Raw genomic sequence first — 12,583 nt, 5'->3', positions numbered from 1 at the left:
ATTGTTGCGTCCATTTTTGGACTTATAAATGATTTTTATATATATTATATAATCTCAGTAAAAAAATAAACATCCCCTTTTCAGGACCCTGTCTTTCAAAGATAATTAGTAAAAATCTAAATAACTTCACCGATCTTCATTGTAAAGGGTTTAAACACTGTTTCCCATGCACCTGTGGAACGGTCGTTAAGACACTAACAGCTTACAGGCGGTAGGCAATTAAGGTCACAGTTATAAAAACTTAGGACATTAGAGGCCTTTCTACTGACTCTGAAAAACACCAAAAGAAAGATGCTCAGGGTCCCTGCTCATCTGTGTGAACGTGCCTTAAGCATGCTGCAAGAGACATGAGGACTGCAATGTGGCCAGGGCAATAAATTGCATTGTCCGTACTGTGAGACGCCTAAGACTGCGCTACAGGGAGACAGGGCGGACAGCTGATCGTCCTCACAGTGGCAGACCACGTGTAACATCACCTGCACAGGATCAGTACATCCGAACATCACACCTGCGGGACAGGTACAGGATGGCAACAACAACTGCCCGAGTTACACCAGGAATGCACAATCCCTCCATCAGTGCTCAGACTGTCCGCAATAGGCTGAGAGAGGCTGGACTGAGGGCTTGTAGGCCTGATGTAAGGCAGTCCTCACCAGACATCACCGGCAACAACGTCGCCTATGGGCACAAACCCACCGTTGCTGGACCAAACAGGACTGGCAAAAAGTGCTCTTTACTGATGAGTTGCGGTTTGGTCTCACCAGGGGTGATGGTCGGATTCACGTTTATTGTCAAAGGAATGAGAGTTACACCGAGGCCTGTACTCTGGAGCGGGATCGATTTGGAGGTGGAGGGTCCGTCATGGTCTGGGGCGGTGTGTCACAGCATCATTGGACTGAGGTTGTCATTGGAGGCAATCTCAATGCTGTGCCTTACAGGGAAGACATCCTCCTCCCTCATGTGGTACCCTTCCTGCAGGCTCATCCTGACGTGACCCTCCAGCATGACAATGCCACCAGCCATACTGCTCGTTCTGTGCGTGATTTCCTGCAAGACAGGAATGTCAGTGTTCTGCCGTGGCCAGCGACGAGCCGGATCTTCCATTGAGCACGTCTGGGACCTGTTGGATCGGAGGGTGAGGGCTAGGGCCATTCCCCCAGAAATGTCCAAGAACTTGCAGGTACCTTGGTGGAAGAGTGGGGTAACATCTCACAGCAAAACTGGCAAATCTGGTGCAGTCCATGAGGAGGAGATGCACTGCAGTACTTAATGCAGCTGGTGGCCACACCAGATACTGACTGTTACTTTTGATTTTGACCCCCCCTTTGTTCAGGACACAATTATTGCAAATCAATCCCAGAACAACAGCAAAGGACCTTGTGAAGATGCTGGAGGAAACAGGTACAAAAGTCTATATCCACAGTAAAACGAGTCCTATATCGACATAACCTGAAAGGCCGCTCAGCAAGGAAGCGCCATAAAAAAGCCAGACTACGGTTTGCAACTGCACATGGGGACAAATATCGTACTTTTGGGAGAAATGTCCTCTGGTCTAATGAGGCAAAAATAGAACTGTTTGGCCATAATGACCATCGTTATGTTTGGAGGAAATAAGGGGGAGGTTTGCAAGCCGAAGAACACCATCCCAACTGTGAAGCACGGGGGTGGCAGCATCATGTTGTGGGGGTACTTTACTGCAGGAGGGACTGGTGCACTTCACAAAATAGATGGCATCATGAGGACGGAAAATGATGTGGATATATTGAAGCAACGTCTCAAGACATCAGTCTCAAGACATATAGCTTGGTCGCAAATGGTTCTTCAAAATGGACATTGACCCCAAGCATACTTCCAAAGTTGTGGGAAAATGGACAACAAAGTCAAGGTATTGGAGTGGCCATCACAAAGCCCTGACCTAAATTCTATAGAAAGTTTGTGGGCAGAACTGAAAAAGCGTGTGCGAGCAAGGAGGCCTACAAACCTGACTCAGTTACACCAGCTCTGTCAGAAGGAATGGGCCAAAATTCACCCAACTTATTGTGGGAAGCTTGTGGAAGGCTACCCAAAATGTTTGACCCAAGTTAAAGGCAATGCTACCAACTACTAATTGAGTGTGTGAACTTTTGACCCACTGGGAATGTGATGAAAGAAATAAAAGCTGAAAGAAATAATTCTCTACTATTATTCTGACATTTCACATTCTCTTAAAAATAAAGTGTTGATCCTAACTGACCTAAGACAGGGAATTTTTACTAGGATTAAATATCAGGAGTTGTGTAAAATGTATTTGGCTAAGGTGTATGTAAACTTCCAACTTCAACTGTATATACATACACACACACACACACTCACTACCGTTCAAAAGTTTGGGGTCACTTAGAAATGTTCTTGTTTTTGGAAMAAATTTTTTCCATAAAATAACATCAAATTGATCAGAAATAGGGTGTAGAGATTGCTAATGTTGTAAATGACTATTGTAGCTGGAAACGGCGGATTTAAAAAATAAATAATGGAATGTCTACATAGGTGTACAGAGGCCAATTATCAGCAACCATCACTCCTGTGTTCCAATGGCACGTTGTGTTAGATAATACAAGTTTATAATTTGAAAAGGCTAATTGATCATTAGAAAACCCTTTTGCAAGTATGTTAGAACAGCTGAAAACTATTGTTCTGATTTAAAGAAGCAATAAAACTGGCCTTCTTTAGAGTAGTTGAGTATCTGGAGCATCAGCATTTGTGGGTTCGATTACAGCCTCAAAATGGCCAGAAACAAAGAACTTTCTTCTGAAACTCGTCAGTCTATTCTTGGTCTGAAGAATGAAGGCTATTCCATGTGAGAAATTGCCAAGAAACGGAAGATCTTGTACAATGCTGTTTACTACTCCCTTCACAAAACAGCACAATCTGGCTATAACCAGAATAGAAAGAGGAGTGGGAGGCCCCGGTGCACAACTGAGCAAAAGGACAACTACATTAGTGTCTAGTTTGAGAAACCAGACGCCTCACAAGTCCTCAACTGGCAGTTTAATTAAATAGTACCCGCAAAACACCAGTCTCAACGTCAGCAGTGAAGAGGAGACTCTGGGATGCTGGCTTTCTAGGCAGAGTTGCAAAGAAAAAGCCATATCTCAGACTGGGCAAAAGAACAGACACTGGACAATGTTTGTAAACAACACAAATAAACACTGTATAGCCTCATAAGAAGGTTAAATAAATGTTGATATCATGGATGGTCAGTCCTTGCATCCATAGCTCTGAATTTCACAGTGGTTACATTTCTCCAGGTTCATCCCTTAGCTTTTTACCAAAACAGAGGTGGGGTGTCCGCTTTGTTATTGTAGCTTTAAGACTGAAGTGATCTCCTCTCCRCTACCCCTTTCTCACCACATCTTTCTCTCTTCCCTCACCCTCTCTCTCCCTCGCTCTCTTTCACCCTTTCTCTCGCTCTCAGGGGGGATGGAGAGACCCACAGACCAGTGATGGTTCACAGAGCTGTTCTGGGATCACTGGAACGCATGATCGCTATATTGGCTGAGAATTTTGGGGGGAAATGGTGAGAAGAGTGTCTGTGATTTGATTCATCTAAAATGATACCGTTTTGGTTACCCACATTTCTCTTACTCACTCAGTTTCTCTTTCCTTTCGGTCTCTTTCAGGCCTCTGTGGTTGTCTCCAGCGCAGGTCATGATTATTCCTGTAGGGGGAGGTAGTGAGTCATATGCGCAACAGGTTAGGACTCATAAAATCAGATCTGGGGCCATATGTATCAAGCGTCTCAGATTTGGAGTGCTGATTTAGGGTCAGTTTTGGATCTCAATTCTTAAGATTAAATGGAAAGCAGGAAACTGGTCCTAGATCAGCACTCCTGCTCTGAGACACATTATACACATGGCCCTTGTACTGCAGGCTGAAATCAACCCCCCCCCCGTGCCCCCCCATACACCCACACACGTGACCAAACACAACATGACTCAACACACATCAAAAGCTGTACCCCTCAGTGACTCCAGAGGTCGAAGGCTAATCCAGCACTGTACCCATACACGGTTCATCATGACTCTGAAAAGGACTTGATTTGAGGTTAATTTTGTGATCAGGTTTTCGTTTATTTAACACATGGGAACCAACAATGAAACAAAGCTACGTACGTACATGCAACTACTCACATATCAATATATTCTACAAGTTCCATCTGCCACATGATGAATGAGCCAGCAGCAGGTAAGACCAGACACAGGAGATAACATGGAATATAGACATGTAATGTTTCTGAGGCCTTTATCAGGACATGGCTCCTATTTCTCTCTTGACTTGTCTTGTAAAAAGTCTGCCAGTCACAACATTGCCAATACATCCTCCTGTATGTAATGCATATGTAGCCCCAGGGGAGGAGAATCTATCAACACTGCTGATCTGGGGTCTGTCATGATGATACATAGCCAGGTAATACAGCCACCAGTGTCTCGGCCCMCAGGGTGGAATTTAAAAGGTGRCGTCCTTACTGTTATTCTACCGTAGCCTGGTTCCTGTCTCCTCTACCACCACTGTGAGTGATGTGTGTTTTGCTCTTGTTAAGGTGGTCCGACAGTTCCACGAGGCCGGCTTCATGGTTGACGCGGATGATGACCAGGGTGCCACCTTAAATAAGAAGATCCGCTCTGCACAGCTGGCCCAGTACAACTACATATTTGGTAAGACTGCGTGGGTGAACACGGATTAGATTACTGTAGATTCAAAATAAACTGACACAGCTTGTAAACATATTGATTCAATAATTGTGTGTGTGTGTGTGTGTGTGTGTGTGTGTGTGTGTGTGTGTCCAGTGGTAGGTGAGAAGGAGTGTGTGAGTGGCACGGTGAGTGTAAGGACCAGAGGGGGGAAGCAGCTAGGGAGGAGACCGACAGAGGAGGTCCTGGCATCACTCACACACCTACGAGACACACGGAGCAACCAGGATGACTTCTAACACACACACACCTGTTGTGGATGAAGAATTGCTCACTGTACTTTTGTAATAAAATATAATAACTTAAATTATAAAACTCTTCTGGACATCTTTTCTGTGTGTGTGTGTGTGTGTGTAACTGACATTATGGACATGGTCATGTTAATGGGGCTGGTGTGTGTAAGTGTTTAATTGTGCAGTACTGGTTGGAGAGACATCCATTTTAGGAGTCTTATCAGGGTTTTCAGGCAACAGCTGTGATTGGTTGTTAATACTCAAATCAGCTCAGCCCTGTTACGTAAGACTGTCATCACTACCTTTAAAAGACTGGAATAAGAAAGGCAGGATACGCAGGGAGCGTGGGGGGATTTGACTAAAATAGGAGAGGGASCCCTGTGTTTAGTGGAAACAGGAAAGGCAGAACGAAGGTCGGAAGGTTTGAAGTTTTTCCCTCTTTTTAATTGAGAGAGGGAGCGACGGAATGGAAAGGACATGAGTCACAACAGTGACAGAACAGCTAGGAGAGACAGGGAGGAGGGGGGGTCACAGATCAAACAGACTGGACAAAGAACCTCTTCAACAAAACGGCTATTGGCCAAAGGCGGCGGTTTTGTGTGCTTAGTTCTACGCAAGCACTTCACTGCCGAGACAGAAAGAGAGGGAGGCCGATAGGAGTTGAATTGGGTTCAGGCCAGGGGGCTTTTGGTGTGTATCGGTCCCTAGAGCCAGACACTGTAAGTGGGGGACCAGACCGTGAGCATTACCAGAGGAGGAGAGGTTGGACTTGGCRCCACGTTCCAATCACACAGATTAACGGTCAGGCGATMTAGAACAGGCCAAAGAATGAAGCTTATATCCAATACGCAGGATAAATGCCTTATATTCCTTGTCCCCCTCTTGAATGACTTCCTTTCTCTGAAATGATTAAAGTCGGGGAGTTGTTTGGTCCGGTTAGTGTTCCACAGTAGATCCAGAGTGGTGACATGGACCATTAGTATCAGTGAACATTCCCAAAACCATTAGTTACTGATAACTACAAGCCCATCAGTCGGTCACTCCCCTCCTTACAGCATTCCTTCCCCCTATCTCTCTCMCTCTAATCTCTTTCTCCCTACTCTTTCTCTCACTGTACTCTCTAGTTGCTTTCTCTGAACACACAAAACAATCCTTCATTTGACAGTTCGAGTCGCACAGAGTTCATTCTGAAATTATTTTTAGCCAGGGGGTTGAGAGAGAGGTGGGTTGGGGGCAGAAAGAGAGGCGGACCTTTTGACGTTAAAGACAATAACAAAGGGAGCTGCTGAGGGAGGTATAGATCACGATCTCCAGTCCTAGGACTGCCTATAGGCTACAATGTAACATGTCAATAAGGCTATAGGAGGATGAAATTAAATAATTTGTTTAGGGGGTAGTTTATATATATATATATAGTAGGTAGCCTACAAGTCCAGGCAGGTACATAAATGACCCAGGAGGCATTCCAAATGGCACCCTATTCCATTCGACATGTCCCAAATGGCACCCTATTCCATTCGACATGTCCCAAATGGCACCCTATTCCCTTTTTGACTTGTTCCAAATGGCACCATGTTCCTTTGACCTGTCCCAAATGGCACCCTATCCCTTTGACCTGTCCCAAATGCACCATATTCCCTTTGACCTGTCCCAAATGGCACCATGCTCACTCCGATTGTCCCAAATGCACCATGTTCCATGACCTGTCCCAAATGGCACCATGTTCCCTCTGGCTTGTCCCAAATGGCACCATGTTCCCTCCGACTTGTCCCAAATGGCACCATGTTCCCTTTGACCTGTCCCAAATGGCACCATGTTCCCTCCGGCTTGTCCCAAATGGCACCATGTTCCCTTTGATATGTCCCAAATGGCACCATGTTCCCTTTGACCTGTCCCAAATGGCACCATGTTCCATTTGACCTGTCCCAAATGGCACCATGTTCCATGTAACCTGTCCCAAATTGCACCATGTTCCCTTTGACCTGTCCCAAATTGCACCATGTTCCCTTTGACCTGTCCCAAATGGCACACTATTCCCTATGTAGTTCACAGCCCGGTGGGTTCTGGTCTAAAGTAGTACACTATAAAGGGAATAGGGTGCCATATGGAACACACTCCAGTTTCAGGTCATCCTTTCTGTGGGAGGGAGGCCGGGAGGCAGGGTGACCGTGACCAGAGGAAGTCAAACAGAACGGTGGTGTGACGTCCTCATGGTGGTATTGTTCTGTTCTGCTGGTTTCACTGAGAACCTGTCAGACAATGATTGGTGGGACGGGGACCTGAAAATAGACCCCTGTGCCTGGACTCCCTTTCCCCTCCACCTCTGTAYAAAGAACCTTCCTGTATTGTGTGTATGTATGTTTAACTATCCTTGTGAGCAGCAGAAGTCCTCGCAAGGATAGTAAAACAAGGAAAATTCATTTTGCCAGTCCCCATTTTGCTGGCCCTCTGAGGAAAAATACTATTTTAGGCTTAGGGGTTAGGTTTAGGGTTACAATTAGGGATAGAATTAAGGTTAATGTTAGATTTAGGGATAGGATATTGGATGGGAATCAATTATTTGATCCTCACGGGGATAGAAATGCAATAGTGTGTGTGTGAGAGGGAGAGAGAGAGTTTGCTGCCAGGTGGACTGAGAGTCCAGCCACTGAAAACAATAACAATAACTTTGCAGCAAACAGTGACAACAACCTAGCAGTCTAGAGCCCTCTCTCTCGCTCTCTTCTCTCTCTCGTGTGGGTGTGGGTTTGCTGGTAATGTTTGGATAGGGACAAGCCAATTAGTGAAGGGAATATTATTATTATTTCTGACGGGTGTGTGTGTGGTGGATGGAAGACACACACAAACACTTAGTTGGAGCGGTATAGCTCACTGTTACACGCTCCAGTTGACCAGCTTCAGTCCCTTGAAATGAGTTCCTCATTGAGAAACAGACTGGGGGAATAAATCAGCTGTAAGGATTCTGCTGGATATACACCAAAACCATGGGCCCACCCGCACTGATCACTAGACACACAACATAGAAGCCAACTCCCCTCTACACCCCCCCCCCCCCCCAATATTTCCCAACTTCTGTCCTGATCTAGTAGTTGAGGAGGTTTTTCATAAGTCTTTATTTGATCCAGTCGTCTCTCCCAGTCAGCTGGTTTGTCTCTCTAATCCTCCTGTGTGGACTTCACACCTTTCACTAGAGCTGTTTACATCTGGCCCTGCATATACAGTGCCTTGCAAAAGTATTCACCCCCTTGGCATTTTTCCTATTTTGTTTCATTACAACCTATAATTTTAATTTATTTTTATTTGGATTTCATGTAATGGACATAAACAAAATAGTCCAAATTGGTGAAGTGAAAGGAAAAAAATAACTTGTTTAAAAAAAAATCTAGCACGGAAAAGTGGTGCATGCATATGTATTCACCCCCTTTGCTATGAAGCCCCTAAATAAGATCTGGTGCAACCAATTACCTTCAGAAGTCACATAATTAGTTAGATTGCACACAGGTGGACTTTATTTAAGTGTCACATGATCTGTCACATGATCTCAGTATATATACACCTGTTCTGAAAGGCCCCAGAGTCTGCAACACCACTAAGCAAGGGGTACCACCAAGCAAGTGACACCATTAAGACCAAGGAGCTCTCCAAACAGATCAGAGACAAAGTTGTGGAGAAGTACAGATCAGGGTTGGGTTATAAAAAAATATCTGAAACTTTGAACATCCCACGGAGCACCATTAAATCTATTATAAAAAAAATGGAAAGAATATGGCACCACAACAAACCTGCCAAGAGAGGGCAGCCCACCAAAACTCACAGACCAGGCAAGGAGGGCATTAATCAGAGAGGCAACAAAGAGACCAAAGATAACCCTGAAAGAGCTGCAAAGCTCCACAGCAGAGACTGGAGTAGCTGTCCATAGGACCACTTTAAGCTGTACGCTCCACAGAGCTGGGATTTACGGAAGAGTGGCCAGAAAAAAGCCATTGCTTAAAGAAAAAAATAAGCAAACACGTTTGATGTTCACCAAAAGGCATGTGGGAGACACCCCAAACATATGGAAGAAGGCACTCTGGTCAGATGAGACTAAAATGTAGCTTTTTGGCCATCAAGGAAAACGCGCAAACCCAACACCTCTCATCGCCCGAGAACACCATCCCCACAGTGAAGCATGGTGGTGGCAGCATCATGCTGTGAGGATGTTTTTTTTTTTTCGGCAGGGACTGAGAAACTGGTCAGAATTTAAGAAATTATGAATGGCGCTAAATACAGGGAAATTCTTGAGGGAAACCTGTTTCAATCTTCCAGAGATTTGAGACTGGGACGGAGGTTCACCTTCCAGCAGGACAATGACCCAAAGCATACTGCTAAAGCAACACTCGAGTGGTTTAAGGGGAAACATTTAAATGTCTTGGAATGGCCTAGTCAAAGCCCAGACCTCAATCCAATTGAGAATCTGTGGTATGACTTAAAGATTGATGTACACCAGCGGAACCCATCCAACTTGAAGGAGCTGGGGCAGCTTTGCCTTGAAGAATGGGCAAAAATCCCAGTGGCTAGATGTGTCAAGCTTAGAGACATACCCCAAGAGACTTGCAGCTGTAATTGCTGCAAAAGGTGGCTCTACAAAGTATTGCCTTTGGGGGGGTGAATAGTTATGCATGCTCAAGTTTTCAGTTTTTTTGTCTTATTTCTTGTTTGTTTCACAATAAAAAATATTTTGCATCTTCAAATCAAATAATACAAACAAAAATGTTCTGTATGTAAAAATGTATTTTAATTCCAGGCTGTAAGGCAACAAAATAGGAAAAATTCCATGGGGGGCGAATACTTTCGCAAGCCACTGTAGCCAGTAATGGATGCACCCTCACACACTCTCACACACACACACAAACACACATGATCTGTGAAGGTTTCATGCCCATGGAGGCATACACACACACACACACACATATTTACGCTTGCACACACACAAACCCAATGAAAGTGCCAGGTCTGGAGAGGCCCTGCATATAGCCATTAATGGATGCACCCACACACACAAACACACACACACACCTCGGTACAGTAAGGTACAGTTCTAGCTCTGGCTTCACTTTGCTCTCAAATATGTCTGCTATGTTCAACAACACACAGCTGACCTGATTTCCTATCCTCTTCTCAGCAGAGAGAGAGAGAGAGAGGAGGAGGAGGAGAGATGGAAATAAATAATGATTTGACAGGAGCAAGGATCGAAGTTGAAAAGAGTGTGTGTGTGTCCGTCGGCCCGCCTGTCTCTTCTTTCCAACCACCCTGTGAGAGAGGCGTTTGGTTTATTTTCTCTCCCCAGCGTGGTGAGATGATGCCAAGAGGGAGAGRGAGTTCTCTTCTCAGTTCAGAGGAAGGTGAGGAGGCGAGGAGGCTTGGACTAGTTTAGGAGACGACGAGAATAAACCTGCTTTCTGCCTCTTTATAAATATTTACTGTATGACTCCTCTCGAAGCAGCTAGCTGGAGGTAAATTCCGGCTTTATGAAAGAGACAGAAAGAGCGAAGTGGAGGGTTAAGGAGCGAGAGAGAGAATGAGAGATAGAACTGGAGAGTGAGAGGAGAGCGGCCATCGGTTTTGAATTCTGCTGTGTGAGCTGGTGCCAACCTGTGTGGAAAGCCCTCGTGTTCTGACATCTGATATTTCTCATGTCGCTATCCAAATCACACTCGTGGCTGGAGACACTGGAGATTTATGTGCGATTAGAGGGACAGAATAGTGAGAGAAGACAAAATAACACAGACCTGCACAAATAACACACCTGCACACACTTGCACCTGCATATTTAACCTTTGACATAATATAACCACATTTGTTGGAGGTAAAAACAGGAGTAAGTGATCAGTGTGTGTACAAGTGCTTGTATGAATGCTACAGAATATATTAGATGGAAATGTGTGACATCGACCTAAAGAGGGGGGACATTTTTGAGAAGGGGAGGGAGGGGGACAGAGCAGAGAAAGAGAGAAAGTGGGAAACAGTTTTGGAGACTGATCTGACTAGTGGTCTGTCAACGCTTCACAGTGAACTTCCCACTATGTCCTTCGAGCCAACCAAACCACATCAGAATGTCCTAGCCCAACCAAACCACATCAGAATGTCCTAGCCCAACCAAACCACATCAGAATGTCCTAGCCCAACCAACCCTGTAGCTGGAGTTTTGAGATCTTCCCATGCAAATCCCCTTGGTGGGTGTGAGAGTTAATGTGGAGTTAATGTTTTATGTGAGACAGACAGAGAGAGTGGAACCACAGGAGGCTGCTGAGTGGGGACAGCTCATAATAATGTCTGGAACGAGCCAATTAAATGGTATCAAACACATGTATTTCATACCATTCCACCGATTCCGCTCCAGCCATTTAACACAGCCCGTCCTCCCAATTAAGATGCCACCAACTTCCTGTGATATACACTACTCCCCTCCTAGCCTTTTCTCACCTGCCAAAAGACCACCCATTTCATATGGCCCACTCCTCCCTCCTCCCTCCTCCTCCCTCCCTCCCCTCCTCCCTCCTCCTCCCTCCCTCCCTCCCTCCCTCCCCCTCCCTCCCTCCTCCCTCCCTCCCTCCCTCCCTCCCTTCCCTGTTCAGGAACTCAGCTATTCTTTCCTTCCTCTTTTCCCACTCTGATAAGAATACACAGTCCTCCTCTTTTGATCTGTCCATCTATAAGATGCCTCTGGAATGGAACAAATATTGACTCCATCTGACCATTACCTCTCTTTCTTTTTCCGCTTTTTCCATGTTACACATCCAGGTTTTTTTGGCATGGAATTACTACATGGGCAGAGTCTCAAATGTGTCTTTCCCATTTGTGAAATCTTGGTTGGTGAGCGGACCCAGCTCACAAAACATAAAGGGCAAAGCGTTCTATAACTGTTCAAGATTTTTTGCCAATCCTAATGCTATTTCAAATGTTGATCTTCTTTTTGATGAATAGAATGCTTCTCTCTCTCTCGCTCTGTTCATTCAGATTCTTTCTCTACCCCTGCTTTGTCACGTGTCTCCCCCTCTTTTAACCCCTTCTGCCTGCACCTATACGTTGGGCCCCTGTTTTCTCTCTAATTTCATGTTACCCTTCTCTGTGTGTGTAGGATTAGTATTAGGTCGCTTCCCTGGGTAAAGGTTTAATATAAGATCTCATGCCTGTTGATATGGGCTGCCTGATCTAGACCTTGAGCTTCTTCTCTCTCTCTCTCTCTCTCTCTCTCTCTCTCTCTCTCTCTCTCCTTCCTCTCTCTCTCTCTCTCTCATCTCTCTCTCTCTCTCTCTCTCTCTCTCTCTCTCTCTCTCTCTCTCTTCTCTCTCCCTCTTCTCTCTCTCTCTCTCTCTTCTCTCTCTCTCTCTCTCGCTCAATTTCAACTCCAGGGCATTTATGAACTTGAGGGAAACATGTTTACATTTGTCCAAAGCGAATTGGAATAGATAATTAAACAAAGAAGTGACATAATAAAACAGTAAAAATGTACAGTAGAACATTACACTCACAAAAAGTTACAAACGAAGAGATGGATACATTTAATGTTCTCTTCTCTCTCTCTCGCTGTCTTCTCAAAAAACTCATAAACGCAGCACCTCTGCAATGAAAGGTCAAGGG

General features: G+C 45.1%; 1 protein-coding gene across 6 annotated transcripts in view; it reads left to right on the top strand.

Moving 5' to 3' along the window:
• Nucleotides 1-5,045, top strand: part of tars2 (threonyl-tRNA synthetase 2, mitochondrial) — a 29,888-nt gene extending 24,843 nt beyond the window's left edge. For 5 of the 6 annotated variants that reach the window (XM_024139236.2, XM_070439523.1, XM_024139234.2 and 2 more), the window contains exons 15-18: nt 3,455-3,556; nt 3,660-3,732; nt 4,580-4,694; nt 4,827-5,045. In XM_024139236.2, coding sequence (XP_023995004.1) covers nt 3,455-3,556; nt 3,660-3,732; nt 4,580-4,694; nt 4,827-4,969 — 433 coding nt within the window. In that variant the 3' untranslated portion in view covers nt 4,970-5,045. The remainder of the gene's footprint in view (nt 1-3,454; nt 3,557-3,659; nt 3,733-4,579; nt 4,695-4,826) is intronic. The other variant, XM_070439524.1, reaches the window with a different exon arrangement.
• Nucleotides 5,046-12,583: the final 7,538 nt, after the last annotated feature.

This window comes from Salvelinus sp. IW2-2015, unplaced genomic scaffold, assembly GCF_002910315.2.
Source record: "Salvelinus sp. IW2-2015 unplaced genomic scaffold, ASM291031v2 Un_scaffold1727, whole genome shotgun sequence".
NCBI lineage: Eukaryota > Metazoa > Chordata > Actinopteri > Salmoniformes > Salmonidae > Salvelinus > Salvelinus sp. IW2-2015.
The sequence above is the reverse complement of the archived record's forward strand: the minus strand, read 5'-3'. Positions and strand labels throughout refer to the sequence as shown.